At 43.2% G+C, this 19,742-nt stretch overlaps 1 protein-coding gene across 3 annotated transcripts in view; it reads left to right on the forward strand.

Annotated features, from left to right (window-relative positions):
- Nucleotides 1-347: 347 nt before the first annotated feature.
- Nucleotides 348-19,742, forward strand: part of LOC149188087 (D-2-hydroxyglutarate dehydrogenase, mitochondrial-like) — a 544,264-nt gene continuing 524,869 nt past the window's right edge. For 2 of the 3 annotated variants that reach the window (XM_089411562.1, XM_089411564.1), the window contains exon 1: nucleotides 455-612. In XM_089411562.1, coding sequence (XP_089267688.1) covers nucleotides 552-612 — 61 coding nt within the window. In that variant the 5' untranslated portion in view covers nucleotides 455-551. The other variant, XM_089411563.1, reaches the window with a different exon arrangement.

Raw genomic sequence — 19,742 nt, forward strand, 5'->3', positions numbered from 1 at the left:
TATATATATATTTTCACTATACTCACCTCAAATATATAATCTCGGTATTGAGTATATATACCAAAATATTGAGTATATGGGTTTGTCTATCCAAATCACAATAATTTTGTTAGGATTATTAAATTCTGGCCGGAATCCAATTTTAGAAGTGTATGAATCTTTTTTTGTGAAAATTGATTAAACACTATTAAAAAAATCCTTGAAACGCTCAAAATCCTAAATTTTTTCTGAATTTTAGATCACGACATCCTAACTTTAGCAAGTATTTTAATGGAAAGTCGTACTCACAACACGCGTATAGGTTTTGTCTATGAATTATACTACGCGCACACCTATATAATATAATAGTTTGATGAAAAGTATCCCAACTTTTTCGAAACACCAAACAGATCATATTATGTTTTAATGAAAAGTCGTACTGATAGCAAGGGGCTGAGCTATATCTAAGGTACCTTTTTGAAGCCTCAGAAGCATAAAATCGTCGACTCATCATACCGAGACGCAATTTAATCTTTGATCTAACGTGTTTAGGCCCAGGGTTTCGAATTTGAATGGAGAAGTGGAGGCGAAGTTCGCGGTCGATCCTTTCAGCCATAACAAGATCAAATGCAGGTTCTTTCTCATATTCCTGCACTTAATTATGGCTAATATCAACTGTAATCATTTCATAAACGGATTCGAAACGAACAACCATATAAGTCTTTGTGCCTCTGAATATAATTTCGAACACAGTAATCCACCAACAAGAAGTTCAAACGCAGAGCTGCATCATCCATCACGGATAGGCGGTATTCGGACGAAAGAATGGCGTGATTAAATTTTTGCGTGACAATTTAAAGATGATGTTACTTCGGTTTTTTATTCACTTGTAATTTCTGAATTTGCCGTGGACATTTAACGCGTGATATTTACGGATTGGTTTCGTTAAATAATCTCAGAAATATGACGAAATCTTGGTCCTCTTTGCTGAGTCTGCGTAGCTATTTACGCTAGACATTTAAGGATTAGTGTTGTTAAATTATTTCTTGAATTATGAGAAATATATTGAAATCCCGTTCCCAACTCTTGAGTTTAATTCCGAAAACAGTCATCTATTAATCAAAATTCCAACACAGAGCTTTATCCATCAATTTGACAGAAATGTGAAATTTGAAAAGAGAATTGCGTGGTTAGATATCTCCGCGATTATTTAAGGATTACGTATGTTTTCATCTTCACTTATAAATGCTTAGTTTTCCGTCCTTATTGTTCAGTTGTGCGTGGCAAGTCATCCCTAGATATCCAAGGATTAGTTTTGTTAAAATATTTTGTGATTTTTCAGGAATATAACAAAATTCCCGTTCTCAATTGTTGATTGTTCCGTTTTATTCTGCCGCCGGATCTTTAAATATTCGTTTCGTTAAATTATCTCTTAAATTGTCAGAAATATAACAAAGTTATTGGGCCCTTGAGTTTTCTTGTCAATTTATCACAGTGTCAATTTATCAGTATATTATGCCAAATATAACTACTTTATAAATGTGCCAATTACAACATGTCTCGTCTCGGCCTAGATTTGAACCTACGCCACTGGGAGCCAAACCGCTAGAACTAAGATTTTTTTGAGTTCCATTGTGATTTATCACGAACATTTAAATATTGGTTTTATTAAGTCAATTTTAAAATGTATTACAAAAAGCCGATTCCACTCTGATTCCCTGCACATCGCCTATCAGTGGTTTTAGTTTCATATCATCAATAGGAAAAACTGGGATATATATTAAACCGCCTTGAGTCGAATCGAAATTTTGGTTTTAGTTTCATGTCATCGATAGGAGAAACTGGGGATAGATTAACCCGTCGGGAGTCAACCTGAAATTAGCAAGTTGATAAACTAATATGTATTTTTGTAGTGTAAGATGATGCAAGGCCAGATTCCACCTCAGTAGTTTGCATTATAAATGCTGAAGTTTGACCAGAATTTTTGGCCTAAGTGTAGTTGTCAGGTGTTAAAAACATGGAGAAATTGAGAACAAATTTGTGGCATATGCCATTCATAGTTTTAACTTTTCGGTGGATTAGGCCACTTTACACATACTTATCTTGGCAGATTATGAAGTGTTCTCAGACTAGGTTATGATGCTTTTAATAAATATGTTTCTTTGAATACCTGGGACTTCTATTAGAGAAATTGTGAATGGGTGAACCACAAGGATCAAAAAATTGTAAGTAGTTGTTGTGCTCCTCCCAAGATGCAGTGAGACAACAAAAAGTCAGTCTTAGTTCTAGCATTCTAATTCAAAAGATTAATTTTTAGAAACCCTGGATTGCAAAAAATAAACAAAGGAAAAGGGAAAAGGGTGAGAAGGTTTTTTGGTTGAAAAGATCAATAAGACTGTTGCTTAAGAATGGCTATGGAATTCTGTTAAATTATGGTATGTTCTATGCTTAGAGCAATTTACTTCAATTCTTCTTATTAGCCCAATGTCAATTCTCAGTATAGCAATCACATTAACATATAAGTAAAATGCTAATAGAACATAAATAAAATCGACAGAAGACAAGCCAAAACAAGAGACACAAGATGTGGCGGCTAGCCAGGGACAAACCCCAATGTGGGGAAACCCTTTGATCAATTCTTCAATAATTCAGCAGAGAGAGAGATAGTACAATATCACAAATCTATGATTTATAACAGCAGCAGCATAAATCAAATCAGCAAGGTCAAAGCTGGTCAAACAACTCACCAATGACCTTAAGATATCCTAGGAGAACTCGGCCTCCAACAGCAAGTATGTGCAGCCCAAAACAGTCCAAGTAAGAGGGACAAATCAGCAATGAAAGCTACAGCAACCTGCAGCCAGCCCTAACCAGTCAACGCTGTCCCAAATCAGCCCTCCAAAAGTCAATGCAGCACTTCGTCTAGCCTAGGAGAGGCTGCCCATGTAAAGCTGCAGTCAAAGAGGGTAAGGCGCTGGTCAAAGCAGCCCTAAATCACCCCAAACAGATGGTTGTACCCTCCTGCGTCCTCGCTGCCCTAATCTGCGTCCTCACAATGATGCCCTAGAGATTTGCGTCCTTCTTCAAAGCTGCCCAAGAGATCTGCGTCCTCCTTCCTTGTGTATACCCAAGAGACAAGGAAGAGATGAGAGGATGAGAGTGAGTGAAATGAGACACAATGTCTCCTCCTTTTATATGCAACGTTGAGGTTAGTTGGGGGTGTGCAACACAACTTAACTTGCTGGCCGACCTTGACAAATTGTCAAGAAATACAAATAAATTCATATCTCCATGAATACATGTCAGAATCGGATGATCGTTAGATCAATCCTACACCTCTCGACGAGAGGAATCCAAGAAAAATATCAACTGCCATAAATAAGATTACCCACATGGAGTTTGGCCCTAGTTGTCAATTTTAACACTCCCTCTCAACTAGGGAGAACTCCATCTGCTAATCCTGTCTGTCGGTACCATCTTTGCCATCAAATACACTGCTCTGTACTGCTAAAATCTGCGTTGCTCTGCTGAACTATGAAGAAGAAGAAATGATCGAGAATGTATCATACCATCCTCTACTGACTCGAAGTTAATCCCAGATAAAAGAAAGTGCCCAATAGCGCTCTTATTGACCCGAAGTCAGTCCCAATGAAGAGAGTGTGTCATACCACTCTTACTGATCCTAGATCAGTTCCAAAAGAGAGTGAGTTATATCACTCTTACTGACCCGAAGTCAGTTCCAATTGATCCCAGATCAATGTCATCCTAGCATAGGGAGTACGGTAGATACACGATGCATCCATCGGTACTACTATGGTCCCTATCCTCATTTCCCTACTCATTGGCTAGATGAGAGGTACTTCCCATGAGTCCCAGACTGCATGGGTAGGATGTCTCGACAGGAGAAGGATGAACCACTCATCCTGCCTACATGTCGCCACGGGGTATCACAGGGGAAGGCTGAACCATTCACCCTGTACACAGTGCACCACTAGGGGAGGGTGAGTCGCCCTATGGTCGCTCGTCGCTCCAAGAAGTACCCCAAGCCCCCCAGAGCTCCCAAAGCTCAATGTATGCATCATACAGGACCCTCATAAGAGGGTCTCTCAACGACTCCTAGTCGTTCTCGGAAAGTCAAGAATTTGACCTTTCCCAGGGGCTTCGTTAGAATGTCGGCGACTTGCTCATCTGTCCCAATATGATGGAGCCTTATTTCTCCTCGCTGTACCATATCCTGGATAAAGTGGTACTTGATATCGATGTGTTTGGAGCGATCATGAAATACAGGATTCTTTGATAAACGAATCCCACTCTGGTTGTCACATAGGATCACGATAGTATCCAGCGTATGTCCAAATAGCTCACTGAAGAGCTTCCTCAACCAGACAGCCTCACAGGAGGCCATACTTGCAGCAATGTACTCTGCCTCAGCTATTCTCAAAGCCACCGACTTCTACTTCCTGCTCATCCAGGAGATCGAGGCAGAACCCAAAGAGAAACAACACTCGGAAGTGCTCTTTTGGTCCACCACATTGCCTGCCCAATCAACATTGGAATATCCATGTAGCCTCACATCTTCGGCAGTGTATCTCAACCCATGAGTGATTGTGCCTCGAAGATATCTCAGAAGATTCTTGGCACCAATCCAATGTGAGTGATGAGGCTCAACCATATATTGGCTCAACGTGTTGACTGCAAAACATATATCCGGATGGGAGTTCACCAAGAACATCAATGCTCCTATGAGTTGATGATACTCAATAGCATTTCCCAAATCAGGTCCGACAACACTACCGCATAACTTCTTGAAGTTAAGCTCCATTGGGGTAGTCATGGGCTTGCAGTCCACCATACTGAATTTCTCCAATATTTTCACCATGTATTTTCCTTGAGATAGGAAAATCTCTCCTGGCTTCTGCTAGACCTTCAGCCCTAGGAAATAGTGCATCAGTCCTAGGTCTTTCATCTCAAATTCGGAAGCCAACTCCCTCTTACATTTGTGAATGAGAGGGTCTGCACCTGTCAGGAAGAGGTCGTCAACATACAACACTAGTATGAGAGGCTTATCATCCTCAACCTTAAAGTAAAGGTTTGGATCGACTTCATTCCTAGTGAAGTGAATCCCAACTTCATTAAGTAGCTATCGATCCTCTCATACCAAGCTTGGGGTGCTTGCTTCAGCCCATAGAGAGCTTTCTTCAACCTGCATACGTGAGATTCCCGATTATGAATCTCAAACCCCTTGGGTTGTTCCACATAGACTTCCTCTTTAATCGAACCATGCAAGAACACGGTCTTGACATCCATTGATGTAGGTTCCATCCTTGCAAAGCAACAAGGGCTATGATCAAGCAGATGGTGGTGTATCGGGCAACAGGTGCAAATATCTCATCATAATCTACACCTTCCTTTTGAGAGAAGCCTCGAGCAACAAAGCGAGCCTTGTATTTTTCAGCACTCCCATCAGCTCCATGCTTTATTTTGTAAAGCCACTTCGAGGTGACAACTGTTTTGTCCTGGGGTGTGGGAACCACATCCCAGACATCGTTTTTCATGATGGAAAGAGTAACATATCATAGTTGCTATTCATCGATAACACCAATGTCCATGTACAAGAAGCAACCATTCAAGGAAAGAAAATTGAGCTATGGAAAAATCACTTGCCATAATGGCCTGCATGCCTTCAACACCACTGATACCAACTCCAATATCTACCTCTTGAAGCATGCATACATCATTGGCCCCATCAACAATTGCTAATGTGGTTTTCCCGATACCTTCCTCAACCAACCGTTTAACAAGTGCTTTCAATTTTGGTGAGAGTCCACAACAAATAGTTGATGCACAACTGTTGACGGTGCTGGACCCGCCAACATGTCAAGGGGATCTCCTTGGTAAGAAGTCCCAATTAGACTTCAGGCTGTTTGGTGTAGGAGTCCCAGCAGTGGGTCGTAAGGTAATGCCTTGACCGCGATGTCGTATAGAGGCAAGTAAGATAACGCTGTTAGTAGCAAGGGTGTGACTGATGCAGTGAGTCAAGGAATGACTATGAGAGGTTCCAACACTTCAAAGGGAGAGGAGGGTGAAGGTGAGTTCCAGGTTGAAAGGGATCAGTCCCAACTCGGCTAGGAACACACAACACAAAGGATGTGCATAGCTTCCGGCAGAGCAGTCGACACAGATGCGACAGTCACAACATACAAGGTAAGATAACACGAACAACACTCACGGATCAGTCTGAGACGAGTGTGATGGTTGATATAACAAGGTTCAGAGAAAGGTCTGTCTGATGTCCGACAGAGCAGTCGACACAGACAGTGATATCATTAAGGCAACCGGAACAGTCCAACTACAATAGCAACATATGCATGAAAATGTGCTGGCTCTTATTATTAAAGAAGTGTAAGTCACAATCATACAATACACCATGTAAACCTGCTAGCCCCATCAGTGGAACGTTACAGCCACATCCGCCTGCTCCTCCAAAGAGATGTACTAGCTCCGTGCAGTGGAGAAGCCAAGGCGTGTTACAATACTGTCCAAGTCTTCTTCAAGATAGTCTTAGTAGAAGCTTGGTTGACCAAAAGCCCCTACAATGAGTTATGAGGGACTATTTATAGCAAAGGGTGGGGTGACCCTTGACATTCCCCTTTGTGACAATTCAACTACCCTCATGACTCTTCACCTACTCTATGATTGTTACATCCAATTGTTGACACTCGACTTACACTTGACATGACTTAACATTACAATGCACATGTATTCATGTGAGAAAACATGGCTTGAGAAAGCCTTGCAAGACATCACTGACACTCGGTCCGCTGTGGTGAGACCAACTCTTTGACATGCTTGTGATGGTGAAGCTGGTGAGCTAATGCCAAGCTTGGTCGTCCGTGATGGTGTGCATGTACCTCATGGTGACATCTTGCTGAAGCAAACTCTTGCCTTCGTGTTGCAACTGGTGCATTGGTTCGGCCTCTTCATCCAACTCGTTTGCTAACATGCGCATGGTCTTCTTGGGTACGGTTGAACCGGCAACACATTGATGCATAGTGTCTGTGCTGATCTTCAAGTGTGTGCTGGTGGTCATGCACATCAACTTGCCGAAGTGCATGTTCAGCCCCAGTTGGACTTGCTTCTTGTCTTCGCCTTGGTGAGTGTGTTGAATGGGTTGGATTGCATGCGTGCACTCAACGACATGCATGTTGCTGGATCCTTTGCATGCGATCAACAACACTGCTCACCATGTTTGCTCTGTGTCAGCTGCTGGGATGGATCCTTAACTTGTACTGGTGCAGTTTCATCCGTGAGTGCATGTTGCGCCCACTGCTGTTCCTGTTCCTGCTGCAACTCATTGGATTGTTTGTGCAGCTTCATGTTCTTCCTGAGTTGCTGCTTCAGCACATGCAACTCCTTCTTTGTTCCATCTTTTGCCTTTGTGCGATCTTCATGTCGCGTCGTCACTTCATAGCCTGAGTCTCCAAAGTTGTTTTCATTATCAGTGGATTTGCTTGATCTTGCAACTTTGCTTCGCCTCTATGTTGTCAACAACCTTCCTCTTGCATTCGCTTCATTTGTTGCGTTCGCTGCATTCGGTATGCTGCCTTCAACTGCTGTTCATGATGCTGCTTGCTGTGATGTTGCTGCTTAATGTCCTTGTCCACGAACAACTTGATGTCTTCGTGAGTAGGTAAGCCCATGGACACTTGATTGACTGCATCCCCAAGCGTGCTCTGAATGATTTCTTCGTCTCTGCTCTCTTGGAAACCATTGTACTTGTACTGCTGAGAGGCAGATGAACACTTGTGATACCTGGACATATGGAAACACTCATAGCAAGCAATTTGTCAGTCGAAAACGAAAATGAACATGAGAGCTGACTTGCAACACACTTGGGTGAATGATCACGAAGGTTGTGCAATTTCGGCTGGGAGTTCGGAAGACCGACTGCCCAGACTGCACAAGGCACAGTACGGGCTGCTGGGAGACTGACTAACTGTTGGAACTGCAAAATGTGCAATCCCGTTGGGCAGTTGGCTGTTGGGATTGCGCAATGCGCGATTCTAGTTGGGAAAGACTACTGGCCTAGGGACAAATTTGCGCAAATTTTTGGGCCAAGCAACCACTAACCTCCAAAAATTCACAATTCAGTCCAGGAGGCCAGTGCTGGGCCAGAATGCGCAAATTTGGAGAGGAAGGTGAGCCTTCCTTCTCCAGATTGCGCAATGCAACCTTGGTGAAGGCAGAGACGGGGCCAAGGTTGGCCTGACTCGCTGACGAGCAACTGAAAGCAAGTCGATAAAATGCATGGCGACACTAAGTGATAGTAGAAGTGATAAACAGTGCATGCAAAACATGAATGGAGGATTGAGCAAACAGATCAACATGCATGTGGGTGAGGCCGTTCGCCAGGTTGGGCGAACGTCCGTGCAAAACAGTTTCATGCATGCGACAGCAGTGAGATAGCAACGAAAATTGAAACAGAGCTAGGACAAGCTAGTATACATGTAAACGACAACAAGCATTCAAAGAAATCAAGCAAACAATACTCATACAAGCGAAAACCCAAAAAGCGATAGAAATGTAGCACAAGGCATGGGAAGCGAGCTTACCCCAAAACAGCTGAGCTGAATGTGCCGACTGCTCCTAGATGTGATGTGGGATGTCAGAGCTACAAGGTTGATGTGAGGAATGAGCTCTGCAACATCCGGTTGATGAGTTTTGATAACATCGAGGTTGTGACGCGCATGCCACAAATCTAGGGGAAGCGACACTTGGAGGGAGGTTTTTGAATTACTCCTTGCATGTAACCTCCAACTGCTAAACATAGATCCTTGAAACAAGGGATGCCTTTGCATGCTGCCTTGGGAGAAGCAGCCTATGCATGCAAGTTTGTTTTGCTCGGTCCCGGAGGGAACCGGTCAACTCAGCTACACATGCAAGCGACTGCTCGACTGCTGGAGAGAAATGCACATTTCTGACTGTCAGTTGGGCTGACTGCCCAAGGGGATTGCGCAATTTCTAGGCAGAGTAGCTGACTGCTGCCCAGATTTGCGCAAATCCTGGGTTGAACAACCTGTTGATGGAAAAAATTGCGCAAATCTTGCTGGGAGGGTTGGTTGGCAGGATTGCGCAATCCTGGAGCCCAGCAGGCTGTCAGAAGGAATTGCGCAATTCTTGGAGGGAAGGCTGGTTGCCCTCCAGAAATGCGCAAATTTCACTGGGAAGCTGCTCAGCCTGCAGCTGGACCAAGTCTGGGTGAGCAGCCTGTGAAGGGAAAAGATCAAATTGTGATCGACAGGCTGCCTTTGAGCAAGAAAGACACTGAAGCTTGAGGACTTGACAAAGCAAGGCAAGCTGCTGTGAAGGTTGGTAGGGAGGCTCCAAAACAGGCTAAGGCAAAATTTTGGAGGGTGTTTTAGCCACTACAACAACAACCAATAGCCACACTTAGAAACTTCTCTTTAATTTCATTCTCCAATGCATATGCCAATGAATTCCCACCAATAATCAAAGGTAATACATCATCATTGCCCCTTACTGTACTCACTTGCATTTTTCCATTGCTAATTTTTTTTCGTATACTTTCCTTGGAGACCTTTGAAATGACTTCCTTGTCTCCTTGTGCCTTTACAATTCTACTACATTTATCTCAGGTGTAACTAATGTGGTTAGTATTTGCTTCATTCCTTGTCTCAAAAAACTACATGCAAATCCAATATTGATGGCAATTTCCAATTTATCTCTAGTCAAAATCAAATCTTAATACCAGTCTGTGATAGCTTGTCAATGCACTAAGGAACCCCTTCTGTAGTTTGTCCTCGACAACAGTTGCGCCAATGAGAATCAATTCCCTCTTAGTTTTGTCTGTCACAACATCCACTTTTGCATCCCGGTCTGCACTTACAATATTTATAGCCTCCATAAATTCTTCATTCCAAACTTTGTACTCCTCTTCATCAAGCTCACGGTATGCAATTGCCAAGGTTCTTAACCCAACATCAACATATTTGTTTATATGAGTTCTTGTGGCTTCCTCAAGCTCTCTTCCTTGATTCTTTGACGATCCTTCAAAAATGATACTGTATGCACCCTAGTCATGCAACATAACAATTGTCTCTGTACGTTTGAAAAATTCAAAGCCAAGCTCCCTTGCTACTACAACAAAGTCTACTTCATTTGGTGACTCAACTTCGTAACTGATTTTACCAATCTAATCATATTCTTCAGGGATTCCAGTTTGCAAAATGGCCAAAATACAAAAAACATGCAAATAACATCTTCATGCAGCTCCTGCTGCCAATGTCCGTTTATGCGGCGTTTGTCTCTAAAATTGAAACCTTTAACACGAGGTTTAGTCTCCATTTCAGTGTCGACTTGATCATTTATATCATTGTCTTCAAAGGACAAGTTTTGTAGCTCTACAACATCTTTTCCTAGCCTTTATGTAATATCCTTGCTAGGAGATCTCCCTAGGGGAATCTCTCCAAAAACCTTGCCATGCTTATTCAACTATAAGTGAATATCTGCTTGATTTTGTTGGTTCTGATTTGACGACTTCTGGCTCGTAATTAGATATTCTTCTATGCAATCTATATCTCTATGCTTGAATATAGCCTCCATTCACTTGGCTGATACAACTCGGGGAGCACCATTGGACATACCCCTCAACATTACCTTATTGCCATTTCAGGCTTTGAATTCCATTTCCATTATCTAGTATTTCATTGAGAACTTCCCCAATGAGTATAACCAGTGTATCCCCAATACAACATTGGTGTTTGCATGATCTAATACATGGAAGTCATCGGTAAATGTGTAGTTCCCTAGTGTCACATTCAAGGGTGGAATCCTCTGTGTGCATGTCATGCTATACCCATCAACCACCACAACGTTAAAGCCCTCAGACTCTTCTGCGGGGATGCCTCTCTTTGCCACCAAAGCTGCATCAATGAAGTTGTGAGTTTCCCTGCCATCTACCAAAGCTATGACTCGTTGTCCCAGTATGACCCCCTGATCTTGAAGGTGTAGTATCTATGGACTTCAGAAAGAGTGGCGATAGTATCACCCTTAATTCCTGTACAAGGTCTCTCATCCCCTTTAGATTCCTCATGTGACTACTCCCCTTCTGAACTACTAGGCTCATTGCTTGGTGTTAGCATTGTATATTCTTCATCGTCCCTGTCTGACATCACCATACTATGGTGGACCTTTCCCTTTCCCAAGCATCTGTGACCTGGTTCCCATAGTTCCTGCAACTGAAGCAAAGTTTTTTCCTTCTTAGCTCACTTTGACTCTTGTCATCTAACCTGTCTTTCCTAGCCCAATCTTTCTGAAATGGCTGCTTATCTTGTTGAAATTTCTAAGTCTAACTTGTTAGAAATTTTCCTGCACTATCTAGTTTATTTCACCTACTTGTTTTATTCTTTAACAAGTTATTTAACCATATAAATACAAACGCAATCTCAACCATCTACAGATCATCAACTGAAAGAAATAAACAAACACACAAGGGACACCATTATTTTTGGACAATCTTCCCTAGAAAAACCCAACTTGGGAAAATTGGTGTAACAGTTCTAAGGGTTTTATTATTAAGCAACTTTTCTTAAGTACAACTGGGTGCCAAACTGGCTCACTCGACAGAGAAATCAATCTGGCAATAATACCTCTCTTCGGAAGCAGATATTCGGCAAGTCTGCTCCACGAAAGTCTCTCCAACGCATCTCTGAGGCTCTGCGTCAGTCCTCCTGGCCTCTGCGTCAACCTGAAACCCTCTATGTTAGCCCTTTGATGCTCTGCGCAGGCTTTTTGGCCCTCTGCGTCACTCACGCAGGCCCTCTGGCCCTTTGTGCAGTCACTCTGGCCCTCTGTGTGGCTTCTACTGGCTCTGTGTAGCCTTCTCTGCCTCTGCACTAGTCTTCTGACACTATCTCTGCCTCTCTGCTATGCACTTACTAACCCACGCTGCAACTTTGATCACTGGTTCGATTTCTCTCAACAAACCCCGCTCCAGAAAATCACACTGACTGATCAACTTGGTGTTTCTCCAACTGACCCTCAAGCCTCCTCTTATACTTTTTCTGTTAAGTCTTCAACGACCGAGATTAAGTCCCTAATCAACGACTAAGATTAGATTTGGCTTGATCCATGTCATTTAGAACCTTCTCACCCAGTTTTATATTAATACCCATTAATAATTTTATTTTCCTAAGTTTAGAATTAGGAACCCATTAAAAATATTAATTATTTTAATATCTCTCTAACGGGGTGGAATTTCCCCAAACCATTTCTGGGTCTTGGAGATCTCATGTGCTTTAGCCTCTTCACCAATTTTCATGGCTAGAGCACATCCGATGCTACCCCAAATCAACGTATCTTTTTTCTTTTGAGGGATGAGTGGTCTGGATGTAAATTTAACTTAAAGTACTGCATCTTCCATGTCTCACATCCTAATGATGGCATCTTGTAAAGTGGTGGGTTTGAAGGCCTTGACCCAACCACATAGTGGTTCGGCTAAACCTTCTGTGAAGAGCATGATTATCCTTTGTTCAGATATTTCTATGACCATAACAACTACTCCTTAAAATTTTGAAATGTAGGCATTTGGTGTTCCAATCCGCTTGAGTTGTGCTAGCTCCTTGAAGTGTATTTCCAGATCCTTTCTGTCAAATCGATCTATCAACCTTTGTGTGAAGTTCACATAAGAAGTAATGCTAGAATGTCCTAGGGTGACCAATCCATGGTACCACCATTCATGAGCTTCTCCTTCTAGATGCAAGGTGGCGATTTTGTGAAATTTTAATACTGTTGCAATCACTGGTTATTATTCTCTTATCTTTTCAGATTATTTGTCAACTGCGAAATACTTATGGCAAATACTGAATAAAACATAACTGCAACTTCACTGAAAAATAAATAACCACAGGAACTGAGAAAATTATGCACACATACAAATATTGAACACTAGTATTTTTGGACAAATGTCCTTGGAAAAACCTCGAAGGGAAACCAAGTTTAGCAGATGAGGGTTTTATTTATTAATTTTTCAACAAAAATATTACAATTGGTTGCCGTAGAATGGAAAACCTTCGGAAAGTTTTTCTGATCACTCCTGCTAGTCTTGTTGACCTCTTGGAAGCAATTCGTCCCACCAAAACCAATTTGGCCTCCCACTAAAGCTAGTTTCAACTCACATGTGCAGCTTGGCAGATTAACTCGGCCCCTGGCGACTCACACTGGCTGGGAAAATTATCTCGGCCTCCACTAAAAAATCTCGACCTCAACTGGCAATTTGGTCCTCCTGTGCATATCGATCTCTTGTGCAAATTTCCTTGCTCCAGAATTTCTCCATCTTTGAGCAATTCACATTGCCTGTTTGGGTAATTCACACCCCCTGCTGAAGCAACTGTGTTAATTTTAGGTATGTTCTATGCTTAGAACAATTTATTTCAATTTGCTTAAAGTAAACTGCAGATAGAACACAAACATAAATCGCAGAAGACAAGCCAAGACAAGAGGACACAAGATGTGGCGCTAGCCAAGGACAAACCCCAATGTGGGGAAACCCTTGATCAATTCTTCTTATATGTTCTTCAATAGTTCAGCAGAAAGAGAGAGAGAGAGAGAGATAGTACATTTACAACAGAAGTCAACACTTTGACTTATCTAGATAAGAGCATAGATCATCTCTAAGAAGTGGATACATGAGATTAGTTGAAGACATGTTGCTTCAACTGATTCTCCAAGGTGACTCCACCTATCATAGTGCTGCATCTCGTCATCATGTTGCACCTCACCGTGTTGCACCATGCTGCGCCCTATGTTGCACTGCTGTCACATGTGCCATTGTAGAACCATATTGTCATGCAACATGTCTCATGTGCTTGCCACAACTATCCATGTTGTCCATGCTTGCCATGCTGCACCATGCTTGCCATGTTGCGCCATGCTGTCCATGCTTGCTCTTCCATTGTGCCACTGCTGCACAATGTCATTGCTGTCCCATTGTGCCACTGCCTCATCATTTTGCTGTACCATTGAACATTGTGGCACAATATCATCTCTGTCTCATCATACTGCTGTTCCAACATCTTACAACGGTCTCATTGAACATTGCAGCACTATATCATACTGCTGTCCCGACATCTTACAACTGTCCCATTGAACATTGCAGCACTATATCATACTGCTGCAGCACTATATCATACTGCTGTCCCAACATCTTACAGCTGTCCCATTGAACATTGCAGCACTATATCATACTGCTATCCCAACATCTTACAGCTGTCCCACTGAACATTGCAGCACTATATTGTACTGCTGTCCCAACATCTTACAACTGTCCCATTGAACATTTCAGCACTATATCATCTTGTTGTCCCATGCATTTTAGCAGCGCTATGTAGCCTGCTGTCCCATTTACTTTGCTGCACTAGTTAGCAGCACCATGTAGCCCAGCTGTCCTATTTACTTTGCTGCTGTCCACAACACTGCGGTTCCAATGCTGCCATTACTGCTACTTATATGGTGACTGGTTAGGGCATCTGGCAGCCCTTACACACCCAACTATCCGTCCACAAATAGTAGCATATTGCTTCTATTCTCCTCGGCCTGGTTGCTTGCTTATGGTGCACTTAATCGTCTTGTCCCCAGGGCCCACGCAGTCCCTACAGCCTCCACGTTGTCCTTTTGATCCTTCATGCTGCGGCTAAGGCTCCGTTGTCACACAGCCCTTTACGCTGTCCCTTTGACCCTTCACATCAGCGTCCTCCTTCTTCTTGAGATGCCTTAGGGTAGTTTCTTTAGGGCCGCCTTTAGATCTGCATTAGGGCAGCCTTTAGGTTTGTGTTAGTAGGGACCAACGTATAGGTTTAGGGCTCCTCCTTGATAAAGTTAGGGCTTTTCTTCATGACTGCGTCCTCTAGATTAAGGCATTGTATTTCTTCTTGACTGCGGCTAGGGCAACTTCTTATCCTCCAACGTCTAGGGCTTCCACTCCTAGATTTTTCTTCCACTAAAGCCCAAGACAAGTGGAGAGAAATCAAGATAGAAGTGCGTGTGAGAAATGACTCTCAAGTCATCTCCTTTTATACTAAAACGTTGAGCACATGTGGGGTTTATTTGGTTGCTGGCCGACCTTGACGAATTGTCTTATAACACAAATAAATTCATACCTCCATGAATACTTATTGGAATCGGATGATCTTTAGATCAATCCTACACCTCTCGATGAGAGGGATCCAAGAAAAATATCAGCTGCCATAAATAAGATGACCCACATGAAGTTTGGCCCTAGTTGCCAATTTTAACACTTCCTCTCAACTAGGGAGAACTCCATACGCTGATCCATATGTCTGACTGTACTACCTCTGCCATCAGTGCCTTGCACTGCTCTGCTTTGCTGAACCATGAAGAAGAAGAATTGATCGAGAATGCCTCATACCATTCTCTACTAACCCAAAGTCAGTTTTATTGATCACAGATCAATATCACAAGAGAGTGTCTCAAACCACTCACACTGATCCCTGATTAGTTTCATTGATCCCAGATCAATGGAGGTCATCCTATCATAGGGAATACGGTAGATACAACGATGCGTCCATCGATAGTACTACTATGGTCCCTAAACCCATTTCCCTGCTCATTGGCCAGATGAGAGGTACTTCCCATGAGTCCCATACTGCATGGGTAGGATGCCTGGACAGGAGAACCATTCATCTTGTCCCTAAGTCGCCACGGGGTATCACGATTCACAGGGGAAGGCTAAGCCATTCTCCCTGTACAAAGTGCACCATTAGGGGAGGATGAGTCGCCCTATGGTTGCTTGTTGCTCCAATAAGTACCCCAAGCCCCCCGAAGCTCCCAGAGCTCAATGCATACAACATGCAGGACCCTCATAAGGTCTCTCCATCACTCGAAGTCGTTCGGGAAAGTCACAAATTTGACCTATCCCGGGGGCTTTGACAAAATGTCTGCGACTTGTACATCAGCCTCAATGCGATGGAGCCTCCTTGCTCATCGACGTACCATATCCCAGATAAGGTAGTATCTGATGTCTATCTGTTGGAGCAATCATAGAATACGGGATTCCTCAACAATCGAATCCCCCCCTGGTTGACACTGAAGATCATGGTGGTATCCATCATGTGTACAAACAACTCACTGAGGAGCTTCCACAACCAGGCAGCTTCACACGAGATCAGACTCGTAGCTATTTATTCTGTCTCAGCGGTGCTCAAAGCAACCGTCTTCTGCTTTCTGCTCATCTAGGATATCGAATAGAACCCAAAGAGAATCAACACTCAGAAGTGCTCTTGAGATCCTCCACACTGCCTGCCTAGTCAGCATTCGAACAATCATGCAGCTTCATATTTTCGGCAGTGTATCTCAATCCATGAGAGATTGTGCCCCGAAGATATCTCAGAAGATTCTTGGCACCAATCCAGTGAGGCTCAACCATATATGAGCTCATCATACTAACTGCAAATCATATGTCCGGACGAAAGTTCACCAAGAACATCAACGTGAATGAGTTTATGAAACTCAGAGGCATTTCGCAAATCTGGTCCGGCATCACTACCATATAACTCTCGAAAGTTAAGATCCTCGAGGTAGTCACGGGCTTGCAGTTTACCATTCCACATCTGGAATCCAACTCCCTCTTACTTCTGCAAATGAGAGGGTTTGTACTTGTCAGAAATAGGTCGTCCTCAGAAGGTGTCGGTATGAGAGGTCTATCATCCACAACCTTCAAGCAATGGTTTGGATCGGCTTCACTCCTAGTGAATCTCAGCTTCGTCAGACAACTATCAATCCTCTCATAGTACGCCCGGGGTGTTTTGCTTCAAGCCATAGAGGGCTTTCTTCCACCTGCATACATGAGATTCCCGATCATGAATCTCAAACCCCTTGGGTTGTTTCGAACTTGTGGACCAACTACATGAGGGGAATGGTCCCCTTGATTTTCCTTCGGTACATCTCACACATGTACCTTCATGCTCCTTTTGAATTCAGGCATCCATGTCACCATATGACTCACATTGGGGAGGGCCCCATAAAGTAGACCTCCGGTGCTATAAATGAGATGTGTCAACTGACATGGTCCCCAATGGACTTCCTGCAACTTGATACAAATTTCCAACCTTGAACTCAAAAGCATCTTTGAAATTTCCATTTTCAAATACGTACCTTTCCATCGATGAATGCCACCCTAAAACCTTTGACTTCCATTGCGGAAATGGACACCAGGTTCTTCTTGCGATCAGGTACACGAAAGAGATTTTTGTAGATGAATCGAGTTACCCTCATTCACTTGAGGGGTAACATTCCCTACACCCTTTTTGGGATAGGTGGCATCGGCTCCAAGTATAATCCCACGATTGTTTCCATCTCTACTAAATTAGAGAGAGCACCCTTCTATCCGATGAAGTGCCTTGAAGCACTACAATCAATAAGCCAGATTCCCAAAGAATTTGAAGGAGAGGGCTAATACAAGATAACGCTTCTTTATCTTATCAGAAACAACATTTGATTCTTCATACCTGGGGTTCCTTGCTTTCTTTGAAGAGGCAGCCGTTTCCTTGATGACCTACATTACCTGTCATTCCTCTGATCATTGAAGAGGTCCCTGGAATGATTGTTATCATCATCAAGTGATGTGTCCTTGCCATTCGGACACTCCTTCGCATATGTCTTTCCTTCCACCCTTAGATCCGGACTTCCCGTTGAAGTGATCTGTAGGCCATCAGAAACTTCCGCTGTGCCATTCTAATAACATTCTCTGCTTCAACTTCACCCTTGGTGAATTAGAAGAGGGATGAGGAATCCATTGATCCTTTTGTCCTTTCCCAATTGTCTTTGGTGATTGCTCTTTCACCCTTGCTTGGGCATTGTCTTCACCTCAACTTTGATTCCATGTTAATTTTAGGTATGTTCCATGCTTAGAGCAATTTATTTCAATTTGCTTAAAGTAAACTGTAGATAGAACATAAACAAAAATCATAGAAGACAAGCCAAGACAAGAGGACACAAGATGTGGTGCTAGCCAGGGACAAACCCCAATGTGGGGAAACCCTTGATCATTTCTTCTTATATGTTCTTCAATAGTTCAACAGAGAGAGAGAGAGATAGTACATTTACAACAGAAGTCAACACTTTGACTTATCTAGATAAGAGCATAGATCATCTCTAAGAAGATGATACCTGAGATCAGTTGAAGACATGCTGCTTCAACTGATTCTCCAAGGTGACTCCTTCACCTATCATAGTGTTGCATCTCGTCATCATGCTGCACCCTATGCTGCACTGCTGTCGCATGTGCCATTGTAGAATCATGTTGTCATACAACATGTCTCATGTGCTTGCCACAACTATCCATGCTGTCCATGCTTGCCATGCTGCACCATGCTTGCCATGGTGCGCCATGCTGTCCATGCTTGCCATGCTGCACCATGCTTGCCATGGTGCGCCATGCTGTCAATTGTGCCACTGCCGCACAATGTCATTGCTGTCCCATTGTGCCACTGCTGCACAATGTCATTGCTGTCCCATTGTGCCACTGCCTCATCATTGTGTTGTCCCATTGAACATTGTGGCACAATATCATCTCTGTCCAATCACTGTTCTGTCTCATCATACTGCTGTCCCAACATCTTACAGTTGTCTCATTGAACATTGCAGCATTATATCATATTGTTGTCCCAACATCTTACAACTGTCCCATTGAACATTGCAGCACTATATCATACTGTTGTCCCAACATCTTACAGCTATCTCATTGAACATTGCAGCACTATATCATATTGCTGTCCCAACATCTTACAACTGTCCCATTGAACATTGCAACACTATATCATACTACTGTCCCAACATCTTACAACTGTCTCATTGAACATTGCAGCACTATATCATATTGCTGTCCCAACATCTTACAGCTGTCCCATTGAACATTACAACACTTTATCATCTTGCTGTCCCATGCATTTTAGTAGCGCTATGCAGCCTGCTGTCCCATTTACTTTGCTGCACTAGTTAGCAACACCATGTAGCCCAACTGTCCTATTTACTTTGCTGTTGTCCACAACACTGTTGTTCCAATGCTGCCATTACTGCTGCTTATATGGTGACTGGTTAGGGCATCTGGCAGCCCTTACACACCCAACTATCCGTCCACAAACAGTGGCATATTGCTTCTATTCTCCTTGGCCTGGTTGCTTGCTTATGGTGCACTTAACCGTCTTATCCCCATGCTGTCCCTACAGTCTCCACACTGTCTCTTTGATCCTTCATGCTGTGGCTAAGGCTCCGCTGTCCACACAGCGCTTTACGCTGTCTAGGGCCGCCTCCACGTTGTCTCTTTGACCCTTCACATCAGCGTCCTCCTTCTTCTTGAGCTGCCTTAGGGTAGCTCCGTTAGCGCTGCCTTTAGGTCTTAGTGAGGGCTGCCTTTAGGTCCGCGTTAGGGCAGCCTTTATATCTGCGTTAGGGCAGCCTTTAGGTCTGCGTTAGTAGGGACCAGCGTATAGGTTTAGGGATTCTCCTTGATAGGGTTAGGGATTTTCTTCATGACTGTGTCCTCTAGATTAGGGCATCATATTTCTTCTTGACTGCGGCTAGGGCAGCTTATCCTCCAACATCTAGGGCTTCCACTCCTAGGTTTCTTTTCCACTAAAACCCAAGACAAGTGGAGAGAAATCAAGATAGAAGTGTGTGTGAGAAATGACTCTCAAGTCATCTCCTTTTATACTAAACGTTGAGCACAT

Source organism: Pinus tabuliformis, chromosome 3_1, assembly GCF_031772625.1.
Source record: "Pinus tabuliformis cultivar Carrire ecotype Pingquan chromosome 3_1, CPIR1, whole genome shotgun sequence".
Taxonomy (NCBI): domain Eukaryota; kingdom Viridiplantae; phylum Streptophyta; class Pinopsida; order Pinales; family Pinaceae; genus Pinus; species Pinus tabuliformis.